Source organism: Leuresthes tenuis, unplaced genomic scaffold (assembly GCF_036924035.1).
Source record: "Leuresthes tenuis unplaced genomic scaffold, fLeuTen1.0.hap1 SCAF_11, whole genome shotgun sequence".
Taxonomy (NCBI): Eukaryota; Metazoa; Chordata; class Actinopteri; order Atheriniformes; family Atherinopsidae; genus Leuresthes; species Leuresthes tenuis.
Window position 1 is genome coordinate 1,030,898 of NW_027325365.1, and position 16,585 is coordinate 1,047,482.

Below are 16,585 nucleotides of genomic sequence, written 5' to 3' on the forward strand. Positions count from 1 at the left end.
CTGAAACTGGACCTTTAAACACATGTAAACACGTCAGTCTGACTGAAACTGGACCTTTAAACACATGTAAACACGTCAGTCTGACTGAAACTGGACCTTTAAACACATGTAAACACGTTAGTCTGACTGAAACTGGACCTTTAAACACATGTAAACACGTTAGTCTGACTGAAACTGGACCTTTAAACACATGTAAACACGTCAGTCTGACTGAAACTGGACCTTTAAACACATGTAAACACGTCAGTCTGACTGAAACTGGACCTTTAAACATGTAAACACGTTAGTCTGACTGAAACTGGACCTTTAAACACATGTAAACACGTTAGTCTGACTGAAACTGGACCTTTAAACACATGTAAACACGTCAGTCTGACTGAAACTGGACCTTTAAACACATGTAAACACGTCAGTCTGACTGAAACTGGACTTTTAAACACATGTAAACACGTCAGTCTGACTGAAACTGGACCTTTAAACACATGTAAACACGTCAGTCTGACTGAAACTGGACCTTTAAACACATGTAAACACGTTAGTCTGACTGAAACTGGACCTTTAAACACATGTAAACACGTCAGTCTGACTGAAACTGGACCTTTAAACACATGTAAACACGTCAGTCTGACTGAAACTGGACTTTTAAACACATGTAAACACGTCAGTCTGACTGAAACTGGACCTTTAAACACATGTAAACACGTCAGTCTGATAGAAACTGGACCTTTAAACGCATGTAAACACGTCAGTCTGACAGAAATCCAGCTTCTCAAACCGGACCAGAACCCCCAGATGATCCAGCTGGGTTTGAATCCTTCCTGCATGGAAACACTCAGATGGTCCCAGCTGCTCTTTTCAGGCTCCAAACTTCCATCTTTCTGCATCTTTCAGTAAAACAGTAAAGTGTTTATTAATCCAGCTGAATTCCCCATAAAGCTGCTCTCATTCACAGATTTTTCTGTTTCTTTGGTCAGAAACTGGGTCTAAAATCAGTCCATTAAGACTTGGTGTTAAAGCATTTCCAGACTGTCGCTCTGCTCTAATAAAATCCAGATTTTATAACCACAGAATCACCATTAAAGTAGCTTAAAGACAGCGTCTGAGCGGTGAGTTCAGCTGGATTACATGGACCAGGATCTCCCACAGAGGAGGTCAGAGGCAGCAGGAGGTTTTCACATCATTTCCAGTGTATTTTCCTCTCTGATTTCTTCAGATCTTTCGGTTTTCGCATCATTGCGTTGTTGCTTCCATCCAGTTTTTATGTTTTTTATTCCCCTCATTCTTCTGTATTTATGCTGAACTCAGATCAGTGAGTAAATGGGAACAAACATGAAGCAGTTTTCATCTGCAGGTGTTTACCTGGTTGGACGGATGAAGGTAGTGGTCTTCTCCAGCCATCGTTTCTGCAGAGGTCAAACAACACTTCAGCTGCACAGCATTGATTGAACTTATCTATCAGCTGATTGATGAACAGATTATCAGCTACAGACAATAGTTCCACAATAATTACAATTTAAGACCCGTTTAAATCACATTTAATGACTGAACCTCTTACAGCATTTACTAATTCATATTTGTTTGATTTCTTTGCTCTTAAATTCAATCATGCAATAATCTGATAAGAAATAATATATATATACATAAATAAATATATAACTGAACTGTATTTGTATTAATTATTCATTAATTATTCAATAATACATGATAATATACCCTTTACTAATTCAATCCTTTTCTTAATGCCCTAAAAGTATGTCTATTTTTCAGTTATTAATTGATTACCATGAATATAAATTGATTATTAATCCCTTTGACACTTGATTCTGCCGAGCACCGCGCGTCCCCGGCCCACTTCCTCGTGAACGCGCCTGTAGCTAGCTCCCGGCTAACAGCTAATGAGCGCAGCGGAACTGTTGCTGCTGATGTTTGTGTCTTAAAAACAACTGTAAAGAAACAAAGTATTCACGTCAGCCAGTACCTCCACGGCGCAGCTCCTGCTGGACTGTCGGCCAAGAGCCTCACCGTCCTGTCGGCGCTGCTAACCGCTACCTAAAGGTTCCGTATGCGGAGAATTTAGTAACGAACTCCGTAGAAAAATCTGCCAATTAAGCGTTTCTTCGGAGTTCACCTCAGGATACTGCTTTACAGGAAATAATGATTTCTCTAACAGTCGTGGGCATGTAGCCGTGATTTACGGCATATGTAACGTTTGACTATTTTTTTCAGTTTTTGCGTGTTTACTCATATTGTCCTCGGTAACACCAAACACAAGAAGGTGAAAGTTACATTAAGAGTTAAAAACTTTGACTTTAATAAAGACTTGACGTATGATATGTACATGCCGAATTTACCGTTGGATGCAAAATATACAAAATACATCTTTAATGAGGCTGTGAAATATATCTGTGACAACTGACAACAAAAAACTGATGGATTTAGGTGTGACATCTCAAAGTTGCCTGGCTAATAAGGAAGTAAGCAGCATAACAAAGCAGGCTGCCAGAGTTGTAGCGGGTCACGGCGAAGTTTGAGTGCCAATAACCAGTAGTGCGGTTAGTTAGCCTATAATTAGCAGGTTGTTACCTGGTTAGCTCGCTCAGGTGAAAGTCAACTTCTCGGCATGAAGTATGGATGACAGTCCTCGTTCCGCTTCACTCCAGCAGAGTCGTGCACATCATTATTTCGCTATGCTGAACCAACGGACCCATTTACAGCCTCACTTTAATCACAGGACGTGATGACGCGACACGCGCGCGTCATTACGGTTTATAAACGCGAAAGATTTTTAATCCGAGCGAATTAAAAGAAAGTTGCTCCGCAGCGCGAGCGGCAGGGTCCTGCAGGTGAAACACCGTTTGTCTCAGTTACAATAAAGTGACTTGATTTCCTTCCCCACTGGAAATTCCCTGTGACGTAGAGCTCAGCAGAGAGGGGAGAAAGCGAAGATGTCTCACTCGGGTTCAACATCCAAATACCGGCCTCCGTCAGGCCTGAGAAGAGAGACGCGACAGTGGAGCAATTAGCTCAAAGATTTGAACAATAACTACATTTACAGTAACTACATTGTAGAAAAACTATGTTTTTAATGTAAAAAGTAACAAAAAAAAACCGAGTGATAAAGTGTCGAAGTAAATTGATGACAGTCACGTGACATTCTGGAAACAGGTTTTAAACATACATGTGTTTATTCTGCTTAATTTAATTTACTTTGACTCTTTATCACTCGGGTTTTTTTTTTTACTTTTTACAGTAACAATAAGGAATTACTCTGAATAAATACTATGATAAATGATAATAATACTATCACACAAACTGTTAAACGAATGGCTTATTTTACAGGTATATAAATAAAAGAGAAACAGACAAACTGCAAGACCGAAGATGATTAAAAGCATTTTCATGTTTAAATTAATTTCTGTATTTATTATTATTCATAAATCTTTTTGCCTCCATGTGGGCCAGAGGAGCTTTATTATTAAACAGATCATTACAGATATTCACAGTTTATATGAGTCAGATTTGTAGGAAAACAGCTCGAATCACTGGATTTACAGGTAAATAAGACACTGCATCCATCATCTTCCTCTTATCTCTAATCTCATCCGTCTGTAACAGCGTTTTATTCTGATCTGACCCGATATTCTACATTTGACCTGTCAGAGAACATATCTGACATTATGTCAGCTCTCAGTTCCCTTCATTTAACGTCTGAAATCAGAGGTTCAGATCTCTGGACAGAAGGTCTCCACTTTCTCCAAAGAATTAGACACAAAGCCCCACAAGTTTAGTTCTTAGATGGTTTATTATGATTAACCACATAAAAGAATCTGTTATCTAAACATATATATGTGTACTATATTCAGCTTTAGTGACAACAACATTCATAATAACCTGAACGTCACATCGAAGAGCCTCAGTTAAACAATTAGTGCAATTTACAGTTAAAACTGACAACTAAAAACAGCTTCTGTCTTTAAAAATATACTCGTCATCTATTGGCTAAAACAGTCGGTAAAACTGAGGAGTTACAGCAGGAGAAACCAGCCGGCGGCGGCACGTTTAGAGGCACGAGGCCCCGCCCCCAGCCTGGGGTCTGAGGGGGCGGAGCCTAACGGCGCCACGATGGAGGCACCAAGCAGGAATGTCAAGTTAAAGCAGCTACGTTACAAAAAGTATGGCAGCGATGAATGCTGTGCTCCTGGCAGTGAAAGGTGGAGGGGCCCCAGGGCACGCAGACGGGCCCCGGGAACATAGACAGGCCCCGGGCACGCAGAGGGGCCCCGGGCACGCAGAGGGGCCCCGGGCACGCAGAGGGGTCCCGGGGAACGCAGAGGGGCCCCGGGCACGCAGAGGGGCCCCGGGCACGCAGAGGGCCCCAGGAACATAGACGGGCCCCGGGCACGCAGAGGGGCCCCGAGCACGCAGAGCGGCCCCGGGCACGCAGAGGGGCCCCGGGCACGCAGAGCGGCCCCGGGCACGCAGAGGGGCCCCGGGCACGCAGAGGGGCCCCGGGCACGCAGAGCGGCCCCGGGTACGCAGAGGGCCCCAGGGTACGCAGAGGGGCCCCGGGCACGCAGAGGGGCCACGGGTACGCAGAGGGCCCCGGGCACGCAGAGGGCCCCAGGGTACGCAGAGGGGCCCCGGGCACGCAGAGGGGCCACGGGTACGCAGAGGGCCCCGGGCACGCAGAGGGGCCCCGGGCACGCAGAGGGGCCCCGGGCACGCAGAGGACCCCAGGAACATAGACGGGCCCCGGGCACGCAGAGGGGCCCCGAGCACGCAGAGCGGCCCCGGGCACGCAGAGCGGCCCCGGGCACGCAGAGGGGCCCCGGGCACGCAGAGCGGCCCCGGGCACGCAGAGGGGCCCCGGGCACGCAGAGGGGCCCCGGGCACGCAGAGGGGCCCCGGGCACGCAGAGCGGCCCAGGGTACGCAGAGGGGCCCCGGGGCACGCAGACGGGCCCCGGGAACATAGACAGGCCCCGGGCACGCAGAGGGGCCCCGGGCACGCAGAGGGGCCCCGGGCACGCAGAGGGGCCCCGGGCACGCAGAGGGGCCCCGAGCACGCAGAGCGGCCCCGGGTACGCAGAGGGGCCCCGGGGCACGCAGACGGGCCCCGGGAACATAGACAGGCCCCGGGCACGCAGAGGGGCCCCGGGCACGCAGAGGGGCCCCGGGAACGCAGAGGGGCCCCGGGTACGCAGAGGGGCCCCGGGCACGCAGAGGGGCCCCGGGTACGCAGAGGGGCCCCGGGCACGCAGAGGGCCCCAGGAACATAGACGGGCCCCGGCCCTCAACACCCAGCTGAAGTTTTGCTTGTTTTTGGTTTTCTTGGCGTTTTTCCACCACGTGCGACGCTACAGTTTGGCGGGTTTCAGGCATTACGTTTTCCTCTGACCTCAAACTGGGCGGGAAAGTTCCCGGACCAGCTCACCCCCCCGAGCAGCTTGTTCTGGTGCCGAAACGCCTCAGCTGTTAAAGAATGGTGCGTTCATGAAGTTCCCGTGATGTTTCCCGGCATCTTTGGAGCTGTTTGGTATCAGTTCTGAGCCCCAAATGATTGAAGCCGAACTGCACGATGTCACGGAAAAACAACGTCTGTCTGCAGCTCTGTTCAGATTTATAATTATTTATTTATTAAACTGTTCAAATGGTGCAAAAAAAGAAGCGAAAACAGACTTTAGTTTTTAAACTTCAGATTTAACGGTCTCTGCACGAAAGCTTCTGTTTTTCAGGCTGAAACACTGATTAATTTCTTGTTGGGAGGACATTTTTAAGCTGATTATGAGTCATCATCTGAGCTAATGTGGCCTAAAAGGACGATTCACTCTATATTCCTGCAAATGTAATCATTCCATTTTACGATGATTTCATTTAATTTAACCCGAATAAAAGGGAAATTTCCTTTAGAATTTAAAAGAGAACTTGTTACCTCTAAATAACGACTCAAACTTTTAGTTTTTACTGTACGTTTTGTTGATTTCGATCCTCGAACTGCGCTGTCTTTTGAAGCACTTTGTGATTTAACTGCCATAAACACAAACAGCCTCTCAGATTTTTACAGAGAAATTTGCAGCTGGAACATAAATGATAAAAACACTTGTTTGAAACCTATAAAACCAGCAGTTGTGTTGTTGGGGAGCAGAGAAAACGACACTCAGCAGCGCTACAACACGTCAGTGAACTGCTCACAGCTACATCCTGCTGTCAGCACACAAAGCACCATCTGTACAAAAAACACCGAACAGAGCTCCACAATACTGAAAAACCAACAGTTAATGCCACTTAGGAAACAGAAACTGATCTCAGATCTGTTCTGTCAAAGCCTCAGATCCAGGAAAGATCGTTCACTTCTCTCTGCAGCGCCCCCTGCTGTGTGGAGGCTACCTCACTTTTTCAAATGAAGAAGAATGTGGAGGAATAAAGGACAGCTGCTTTTTATAAGGTCGATAAACGGCCTTATCTTTGTTTGTTTCCGTGCCATTTACATCCAGGAGTATTCGGTGTGCTCCTAAGATGGCTTTTAGCTTTAGAGTTTTTGGAAAACACCAGCCAGGTGGTGATGTTCACTGACTGTAATGCTTCTGTGTGAACTGGAAAAACAGATTGTTGGCTTCTTTCTCCCTGATTTAGCGTCAGAATTTGCAACATTCTCCTCTTTGTTTACAAAGCAGAAGAAGCTAGCCAGGATAGCGCTGAAGCTAACCTTACGAACAGCACTTTTTACATAAATGTAAAGTTACAGAGGCGTCAGAAAGACATAAAAACATAAAACAGCGATAAAACCCGACAGCAACTTTTCCAGATTTGGATCAGGTCCACTTTAAAGTGTTTTTTCCTGAAGAACGACAAATATCCACGACATCGATCTTTGACTGAGCTGCTTCACCGGTTCAGAGAAGGCGGGAAACTGTCAGGCCTGTATTTTTTTTAAAAATCTCTTGTGAACTTAGCTGGATCACAAAGATAATTCTGGATGCTGGGCCTGGCGCCTCCAGCTGTAACAACAATTATTCATGAGATTAAACACTCAATCAGTGAAGAGATTTGATGAGCTCGCGCCTGCGTTTCCACTTGAAAAGTTGAACTTTTTAAAACTTAAGCTGTGCTAAAGCTAAGCTATGCTAGCTAAAGCTAAGCTAGCAAAGCGAAGCAATGGATCCTGACTGCAAATTGGCAGCGTAAAAATTTACGCCCATTCAGTGAGACCCAGAGGGGAGAAAGTTGACGCCTTAATCTTCCCGAACGCAGTGTATTTCTTAGCTTGAACTGGCTACTGACAGTTTCCCCACGTTCGATGTGTGGTTCACGTTCTTTTTTCACCTAAGTTCTGTTCATTTGTAGATTTAAAAGTATTTTATCAATGAAACCCTTTAGACTTTTTAAAGACAACTTGTGTTTGATGTCCACGGTTGTAATTCTGCTAAATTAAAAGCAGTAATTAAAGCTTTTAAATCCAATGGAAAACGTGTAGTCTGTAGTTTAAAACACCGATTGAGGCTCTTTTACAGCTGAAGTTATTATGCTGTGAGAAAAAGTGTGAAAAACCCCAGGGCCTCAGCAAGCTGCTGCAGAAAGAGGTTGAATGAAGCTTTCCAGAAATAATTAATCAGCACTTAAAGTTCCCAAAATGACCTTAATTTAAACATTTTCTGCTCTTCAGTTTGAGACTTTGAATAAAACATGATCTGAACTTCAAGTCTAGCACAGAAATGTAACACAATGTTTCTTCTAGCACCAAAAACATAAAAGAATCAATCATTAACGCACATCTTGAATTTTTAAAAATGTAAATGTCACAGCCAAAGTACAGTAATCACGTGCGGCTGAGGCTACATAAAGAGCTGGAAGGTTCAGCATAAGATTCTTCATCTGTATGATAACGTCCTTAAATAACTCTTCTCTGGAAACGTGGATGAAGTGCCTCTTTGATAAAATCCTTCCTGTCAGAAAGAACGACTTTCAAACGCACCTGGAGCTCATCTTTAACTCATCTTCAGGGTTTTAGGAGCAGATTGGAGAGAAACTGGGGAAATACGGTGAGAATTTGGACTTTTCTGGATCTATTTTGTGTTGGGCCCAGAATCTGTGAATCTGTATTCTTGCCCTTTGGTACTTTTCTTGTCTTGTTGCCCTACAAACTGGAAGTAAAACAATGTGTTTTGTTGGCAACAAGCTTGTTAAGCTAGTACAGAGCTAGTTTCTGCTAGCCTGCTGTTAACTAAAATTGAAGAGTCTAAATTACAAAGATTTAAACCCTCAAATTACACTAATAAAATGTTTATTTTGAACTACCTCTGTTTTCTTGCTAGTGGAACCTATAATAGCAAAAACTGTTTATGTATTTTGTTTTGATTTTAACCCCCCAAAAAAACTTGGTTTCTGTTCTGGCAGTGTAGCTTTCTTTTAAACTAGCTTACTATGCAAGCTAATTAGCTAGCTTTTAGCTAGCAGTTTATGCTAGCTGTCAGTTTATGCTAGTTGCCAGTTTATGCTAGCTATTAATGTAGCTCGTTTTCTAGCTTTTTCTGGTGCAACTGTATTGGTACAGCCACATAAGTAGATTTACGCTGCCTTTAAATGGAACTTGTTGCGACTTATGTGTACAATCTGGGAAGTCATGTTTACAAAAAGCTTGAGGATTAACTGGTAAATCCATGACTAATTAACACTCATAACAGCACTGTCCCTATAACTCGCTATAACCATTAATGGATATTCATATGGACACAAATGCATTTAAATGCATTGTTGCACCCATGATTTTCCCCAGTGTTTTACATCTTTATTCTTTTACATGTTATTCTTTAAGCAAACTAATGCACAAACCAGCTCTGAAAGCTAATACTGAGCTAGTTCTCCAGTTATTCTTCGTTGTCTCCCATAATCCTAAGAAGGAGTAGCATACTGTAATAATTTGCTCTACCTTCATCTGTGAGTCTGTGATTATGAAGATTCTTCAATTACTTTCAGATAATTTCCATATAAATATGTGAATACCACATGAGGGAGCATTCTCATGGACTCATAAAACACAGCATGAACACACCAACATTAGCGAAGGGGCACCTGCAACCCAATTTGAAGCTAGAATTAGTATTTCATAAAGTAACACGTAAAACTTAAACCCTCAAATTGAACTACAGTTTGAGACTTGCTTCAGCAACATATGCTTCCCAGACTGCTTTAAATATTTGGTGTGATTCGGTTAGTTTGGCGCGTAACACAGTTATTCTTTTAGCTAGTTTAAAGCTAACGACTAATAGTCACAGAGCCATGTCAGAACATGTGAACAATTATTTTCTTTACAGTTTACAGTTCGTTAAGTACGATTCTTACTTATTTACACAGTTTTCTGTAAAAACAAGCAGGAGATCTCTGCAGTTCCCCATTCAAACTGAGTTTTTCAATCGGTGGGCGTTCTTCCATCACAAGATTGTCAAATTAGACTTGAAGCTTGTATGAGGAGTCAACAAAAAGCGACCAGTGGCAGATCTAAATATAAATTATCTGTTATGTTAAATATAAGGAAATCACAGCAGAGTCGTTTGAAAGAATCTTTCAGCTGAGCAGAAACACAAAGTCTTAACAGGCGACAACTCATTCTCAATTTTGGAGTCTACAAAAGAAACAAAAAATATGTGAATGACAGCAGAATTATTGAGAAATCAGCTGTATTATGATGCTGTGCTAATTCCAAGCTAATTAGCTGTGCTAATTCCAAGTTCTGCTGCAGCTAGCTTACTTGAAAAGATGAAAAGTTCTGTCCCAATACAAAAAAACAGGTGTGCAGCAGGAATCTGTACTTCGATTTACTATCAAACTAATTGGTAACAGCACAACTATTAATAATTTGTCTGCCTTAACCAGCCTTAATTACATTTTACCCTGGATATTGTTTTGCAAAGCTTTAGCTTTAGCTTTAGTTTCCGTGCAGGGAGGCAATCAGAAAGTAAAGAATGAACACCGATTGAAAAGCCACTTATGTTCTGCAGAGAATCCTGCAGGAAGGCTGCCCCCCCCAAGAGTCCAGGATGCTCTTATTGGTTAACTCCAGTGGTGTGCTCAAGCTCCGCCCACTTTTCTGCATTAGCTGAAACTCACGAGTCACTAACTTTGCTTCAAACACTTTCAAGTAAAGAAAAACTTTAAAAAAAGCTACAAAACAACATCTTTATTGTTGATAGTTCAGATATCGGGGCATCGGTGACCGTATACAAATAATTAAACTGGGAATTTGGTCACGAGGGGACTTTAAAATGACATTTTGTTGGGTTGCTCAGCAACAAGCTGCCAAAATTCCCCCAAAGTTGTTGCTTTTTTAAACATTTTTATATTATTTCCGGAGCTAACGGTTGTGGCAGATTTGAAGAGGCACGTTGTGATTTCACATTTTAGCTGTGGAGCTTAACAGCATAATGTCATGTTGGTTAGCAGAAACAAAAGGTTTAACTTTCTAATGTGACCAGCGCCTTTTCACTTCCTGTAGCAGCTGCTGGCTTCGACTCTTGAACTGTGGATCCACCTGAATCTAAAGACTGTCATAAAATTGCTCCATAAATTCCACTTCAGTATAAATAAGCTACCAGAGGAGTGAGAAAGCAGGAAAAGTCAGTCAGATGTCAAGGCTGTGAACAGAAAACGGAGCCAGGCTGCAGCACGATTGTCGTCTATTGTTATTCTCGTTATTCATCCCTTACAGATTATTTAGTCTCATTACGTCATTAGACCGTCAGAATCTTCTCTTTTGCTTAAACAGGACTAAAAAGATCAGATTTTTGGGGGAGTTGCTGTGAAAAAACATCAATTTGTGCTCCAGGCTTTCCCAGATTTTCAGTAGCACGGCACAGCTCAAACTGACCCGACGTTTCCAGTTATCCTGCAGAGGTCCCATTGTGCTCTCGTTAGCTTTGCGCAGCTTTAACGCGACTTTAAGCTAGCTTCTAACATCTGTCAAGCCGACATGAGTAAAATACATCACACGAGATAAAAGTCCAGCTTCCAGGAGCTGTCGGGTTTAGATAAGGTTTACAGTCTCTTCAGAGTGCTTCAGTTTCTTAGACCGTAAACCTTCTATAGCTGCCCGTTATCTTTAAGTCATTACAATATAAGAACTGACACTGAGTCTATTTCTACTTACTGCACAAATACAGCCACGTCTGGACATTTAAAACTTCTGTTAACTCCTTTTCTTGATTATTTTTGCTCCAACTCAGGTTATAAATACAAGGAAATGATCAAAATTCAAAATCAGTTCTATTCAGACAACCTGCTGTGAATGTATGACTGACTTATTATTGTTTTAAGCACAAAGGCAACCTTAAGAGGAATATTAACCACTGTTACTATGATTATTTCTGTAACTGTTAATATTTAAAGAGCAGGAATGAAATCCAAAGTGGGCCAAACTCAGGAAGATTCGAGACCTCTTCTTACTCCTCCTCCTCCTCTACTCGGCAGGATGTTAAAGGTTTAACCTCCTTCTGTCTTCAGGTCGATCTGCGGCCCGTCAGCGACGCTACAAAGCTGCATGAGTGGATTCACAGCCGGCACCAGAATGTGTTCCCGGTGCAGCAGGAAGCAGGTAAAAGGCTGCGGTTCAGGCGAGCCGGTCAGTGTCCGCCGTCTCTGGAGGCCGGGCTCTCCGAGCGTCCGTCCCTCGCGTTTGCTGAAGACTTCTTCTGCTTCTGCTTGGACTTCCTCAGCATTCGAACCTGGGAGAGGACAAACAGAGTCTCACCTAACAGGCATGTTTCTGAGGCAGGAACCGGGGAGAACCTGCAAACTACACCCAGAAAGAAGCAGCTGGAACCGTCTCACTGTGAGGCCACGGTGCAGCTGTCCAATGATATAAATACGTTTGTTCTCATTCAAAATCATCTTTGATGTGACTTTAAAGAGATGAACACAGATTTATCAAACTCCATCAAACTCCATCAAACTCCAACAAACTTCAGCAAACTCTATCAAACTCCATCAAACTCCAACAAACTCTATCAAACTCCATCAAACTCCAACAAACTCTATCAAACTCCATCAAACTCCAACAAACTCTATCAAACTCTATCAAACTCCAACAAACTCTATCAAACTCCATCAAAATCCATTAAACTCCATTAAACTCTATCAAACTCCATCAAACTCTATCAAACTCTATCAAACTCTATCAAACTCCATCAAACTCCATCAAACTCCAACAAACTCCATCAAACTCTATCAAACTCAATCAAACTCTATCAAACTCCAACAAACTCTATCAAACTCTATCAAACTCCAACAAACTCTATCAAACTCTATCAAACTCCAACAAACTCTATCAAACTCCATCAAAATCCATTAAACTCCATTAAACTCTATCAAACTCCATCAAACTCTATCAAACTCTATCAAACTCTATCAAACTCCATCAAACTCCATCAAACTCCAACAAACTCCATCAAACTCTATCAAACTCAATCAAACTCTATCAAACTCTATCAAACTCCAACAAACTCTATCAAACTCCAACAAACTCTATCAAACTCTATCAAACTCCAACAAACTCCATCAAACTCCAACAAACTCCAACAAACTCTATCAAACTCCATCAAAATCCATTAAACTCCATCAAACTCTATCAAACTCTATCAAACTCCATCAAACTCCAACAAACTCCATCAAACTCTATCAAACTCTATCAAACTCTATCAAACTCCAACAAACTCTATCAAACTCCAACAAACTCCAACAAACTCCAACAAACTCCATCAAACTCCATTAAACTCCATTAAACTCCATCAAACTCCATTAAACTCCATCAAACTCCATTAAACTCCATCAAACTCCAACAAACTCTATCAAACTCCAACAAACTCCAACAAACTCCAACAAACTCCAACAAACTCCATCAAACTCCATTAAACTCCATCAAACTCTATCAAACTCCATCAAACTCCATTAAACTCCATTAAACTCCATTAAACTCCAGCATAAAGCAAACTGAGTAAGAACCGGGGCGTACGGGTGCCCTGCAGGGACAAACCTTTGGGCCGGCAGCAGAGATGATGATGTGTCCCGGCGGCTGGATCCACGGCTCCCCGTCCACCTGCACAGGTATGGCTTTGCTCACTGTGAGCCGGATGTAGTTCCCTTGAGCAATCCGGATGCCTGACCGCAGGCCGCTCTGCACCTGGCCCTGCACGTGCACACACACAGGTGGTCAAAAGGCCGTGTGCATTTAGCGTGCACGGCGTGTGATGTAACCCGACTCACCATGTGAACGACCCCGGTGACCCCGACGACCTCCAGCAGCCCGTCATCGATGCTTGGTTTCTCGTGGCGACTGTCGACCTCTGACCCCCACAGATCAGCACCAGAACCCCAACTGCACACAGGGTGTGAGGTAAGACTTTGCCCCGGGGGTGATAAGTGCGTGCACGTGCACGTGTGCGTGCGTGTGCACGTTACCTGGGAATGTTGAGGAAGATCAGACCCTCGATGCTGGGTAACGGCACGTTCTGAGAGTCCACCTGCAGCTGCAGCTCTCTGTGGAGACTCCGGGTGTGGCTGATCTTCTGCAGGCCCACCTTCACATAAACACCTTTGTTATGGAACCTGAGGGGGGCACAAGGAAGAGGGGCTGATGGGAAATGTAGTTTTTGGCAGGAATGTGCTGCTGAGGCTGGGTTTGAACACACATTAACATGCTCTACCATTGCTGGCCACCAGGTGTCACTTTCTCACATCTTTAGTTCTATTTTCTAACAAAGTGAATACATGCAGCTGTCAGCCTCACAGCTGGACTGAGAGTGAGCTGCCAGCTGTTTTACAGACCATAAAACACATCAATCTGTTTTTGTTGCTCATCGTGGAAAGAAAAGGTGAGACGTGCCCACTCCTGTCACTTTTCTGTGAAAATTAGCCCGTAAAAGCAGGTGTTATGATGCCGAGCCGGAGCAGATTCAGAGTCATTTGACAAAGCTACATGTTAGCAGGTTAAAGAAGAGCTAAAAACGCCATAATGGCTCAACTTTAATCATAAAGTTTTGTGAAGGAACTGCTACAGAAGTCCAGTCCAACACAAAGCAGAGATTGAGCTCTGTGATTCTATATCAATCCAACTTTTAATCTTACAAAGAATAAAGTAAAGAACAGTTAGAGTCAGATGGACCGCATGTGTTACTGAATTCAAACCCTTCAGGTTCCAGATTAAAGGGGAACTCCGGTATTTTAAACTTGGAACTTATTTCTGGCATGAAATACGTTCATCTGCTCACTGAGAACAGTTTGGTGAAAGTCGGCGTCCTTCGGAAGATATTTAGATAACTGGAGATCCATATAACGGAGTGAACGGGGCTTAGAGGATGCAGCCTCTAAATAAGGCATTATCTGTCTTTATTTCACCAATACTTTAAGAAGAATGAATGAATGAACGTGTGCTATAGCTCTGTTAGCTCATAGCTGCTGTTATGTGGCTACTTGCAGCTATAGGAGAGCTAACGGAGGGATTTCTACACAGGCACTCTACTGGGACCACTTCATCCACAGCATGGCTGCAGCACAGTTTATTCACTCCGGTAAGAACGTCCATCTTACTCAAAGTTGTCGACCACGTCGTCAAAATCTGATAAATATCCTGCCATGTTGCACAAAACTATCAGCAGCAAACTCTGTGTGAAGTTAGCCGACTGTCACAGAGCACGGAGTGAATAAACTGTGCTGCAGGGGGGCGTGTGGATGAAGTGGTCCCAGTAGAGTGCCTGTGTAGAAATCCCTCCGTTAGCTCTCCTATAGCTGCAAGTAGCCACATAACAGCAGCTATGAGCTAACAGAGCTATGAGCTAACAGAGCTATGAGCTAACAGCAGCTATGAGCTAACAGCAGCTATGAGCTAACAGAGCTATAGCACACGTTCATTCATTCATTCTTCTTAAAGTATTGGTGAAATAAAGACAGATAATGCCTTATTTAGAGGCTGCATCCTCTAAGCCCCGTTCACTCCGTTATATGGATCTCCAGTTATCTAAATATCTTCCGAAGGACGCCGACTTTCACCAAACTGTTCTCTGTGAGCAGATGAACGTATTACAAAAGCACCGATTTCAAAACGATTCCAGGAGCTCAAGGTAGAGGAAGGACTACAAACTCCATGAAAGAGAGATGGGAAGAAGAATGGCAACAAAGGGAAAACCTATTGGTATGAATTCAGTTGGAAGAGCTTCGGTCACCTCCTAAAATGACATTTTTTACACCAACGGGTGGAGAAACTGTGGATCATAAAGAGACAAATTGCACTGAACCGTGCAACACTTTTCCTGCATGATTCCTGCAAAGAAAGCAGTCGCTTGCATGGATACCGTCAAAGAGATCCATGAGATGCAGAGTCCCACTGACAGCAAGGTGGAGCTAAGTGTTAGCAGCAAGATATCTGCTCAGTTGTGCTTAAACGGATGAGAAAGCAGGAGTCAGGAACCCGAACATAGCAGCTACCTGCTGGTGAATTTATCGGGTTCGTCCTCTCGGGCCAAGTGGAAGTCGAGGCTGAGCTCTGCGTCGATGCCGAGGCCGAAGTAGTTGTTCATCTGGACGATCTGAGGGGAGGAAACAGAACGTTACCTGCTCGGCTTTAACCTCATAAACAAACTCGGCTTTAACCTCATAAACAAACTCGTCTTTAACCTCATAAACAAACTCGTTCAGCATCTAATTCATTGGAGTTCACTTCAGCAGCTGCTATAAGAGCCTGAGAGAAACTATTCATCCATCATCACAGACGGACTTCAGCCGTATGCAGCTGCTGTGGACGCCAGTTTGATCTAAAGCCTGATTTGATGTTGATGTAAAAGCTTCCACGCCGTTCAGCTGCCGTCAGCCCAGCGAATCTCTCAGGTTACTGAATAAGCTGCACAAAACGAGATGAAACTACAGTCTAAGGTTCTGTTTTCCAGGGGCGGAGACCCAGTTCTTTATTATGACGAAACGACGTCCTGTTCTACACTAAAGCTTCTTCTTCTTCGTGTCTTTTACATCCAAACCCGATCTCCATGTGTTGCTACGATGGGATCTGAACGAACCTTGGGTGGTTCCAGGAAGCCGTAATCCTTGCCGTCCTCTGAGATGTCCTGAGCGTCCAGCAGGATGGTCCAGCGGTCCATCAGAACCTCGTCGGCCTCGTCGACAGAGACCAGGATGTGGTGGGGGTCCTCGCTGCTGTAACCTGTGCCCCAACGCAGGATACGAGCCAAGTCGTTACCTGGCGACACAAACCAGAGACGATGACTCAGGGAAGCAAATCGGCCTGAAAGGAACAACAAGTGCTGCAGCGGTGGACTCACCTGTTCCCAGGGGGACGATGCCGATGGGCGGCTCTCGGCACACCAGTGTGTGCCTCACAGCCTCCAGAACTCCCAGCACCCACCCAACTGTCCCGTCACCCCCACAGACCAGCACCCGGAACCTGGGGACCTCCCTGAAAGTGTGGAGGCTGCAGCAGAAAGAAAGAGCCAGGCCCAGGAGGGTTAGAGGATAAAATGCTTTTGACCCAGACCTTTCTGAAGCTCTTTCACAGTTTTTTTTTGGACATTTTCTGCTTTTTCCCTCATCTTCAG

General features: G+C 44.2%; 2 protein-coding genes across 2 annotated transcripts in view; both read right to left on the bottom strand.

The window, feature by feature from the left end:
• The window catches only part of nfkb1 (nuclear factor of kappa light polypeptide gene enhancer in B-cells 1), a 52,666-nt gene extending 49,781 nt beyond the window's left edge, over positions 1-2,885 (bottom strand). The window contains exons 1-2 of the mRNA XM_072395123.1: positions 2,584-2,885; positions 1,360-1,403 (exon numbers count right to left, since the gene is read on the bottom strand). Of these exons, the coding sequence (XP_072251224.1) occupies positions 1,360-1,398 (39 nt within the window). The 5' untranslated portion in view covers positions 1,399-1,403; positions 2,584-2,885. The remainder of the gene's footprint in view (positions 1-1,359; positions 1,404-2,583) is intronic.
• Positions 2,886-5,137: 2,252 nt separating this feature from the next.
• LOC140317648 (diacylglycerol kinase theta) overlaps positions 5,138-16,585 on the bottom strand; it is a 41,733-nt gene continuing 30,285 nt past the window's right edge. The window contains exons 17-23 of the mRNA XM_072395124.1: positions 16,313-16,461; positions 16,052-16,230; positions 15,468-15,568; positions 13,446-13,592; positions 13,251-13,362; positions 13,021-13,173; positions 5,138-11,713 (exon numbers count right to left, since the gene is read on the bottom strand). Coding sequence (XP_072251225.1) covers positions 11,612-11,713; positions 13,021-13,173; positions 13,251-13,362; positions 13,446-13,592; positions 15,468-15,568; positions 16,052-16,230; positions 16,313-16,461 — 943 coding nt within the window. The 3' untranslated portion in view covers positions 5,138-11,611. The remainder of the gene's footprint in view (positions 11,714-13,020; positions 13,174-13,250; positions 13,363-13,445; positions 13,593-15,467; positions 15,569-16,051; positions 16,231-16,312; positions 16,462-16,585) is intronic.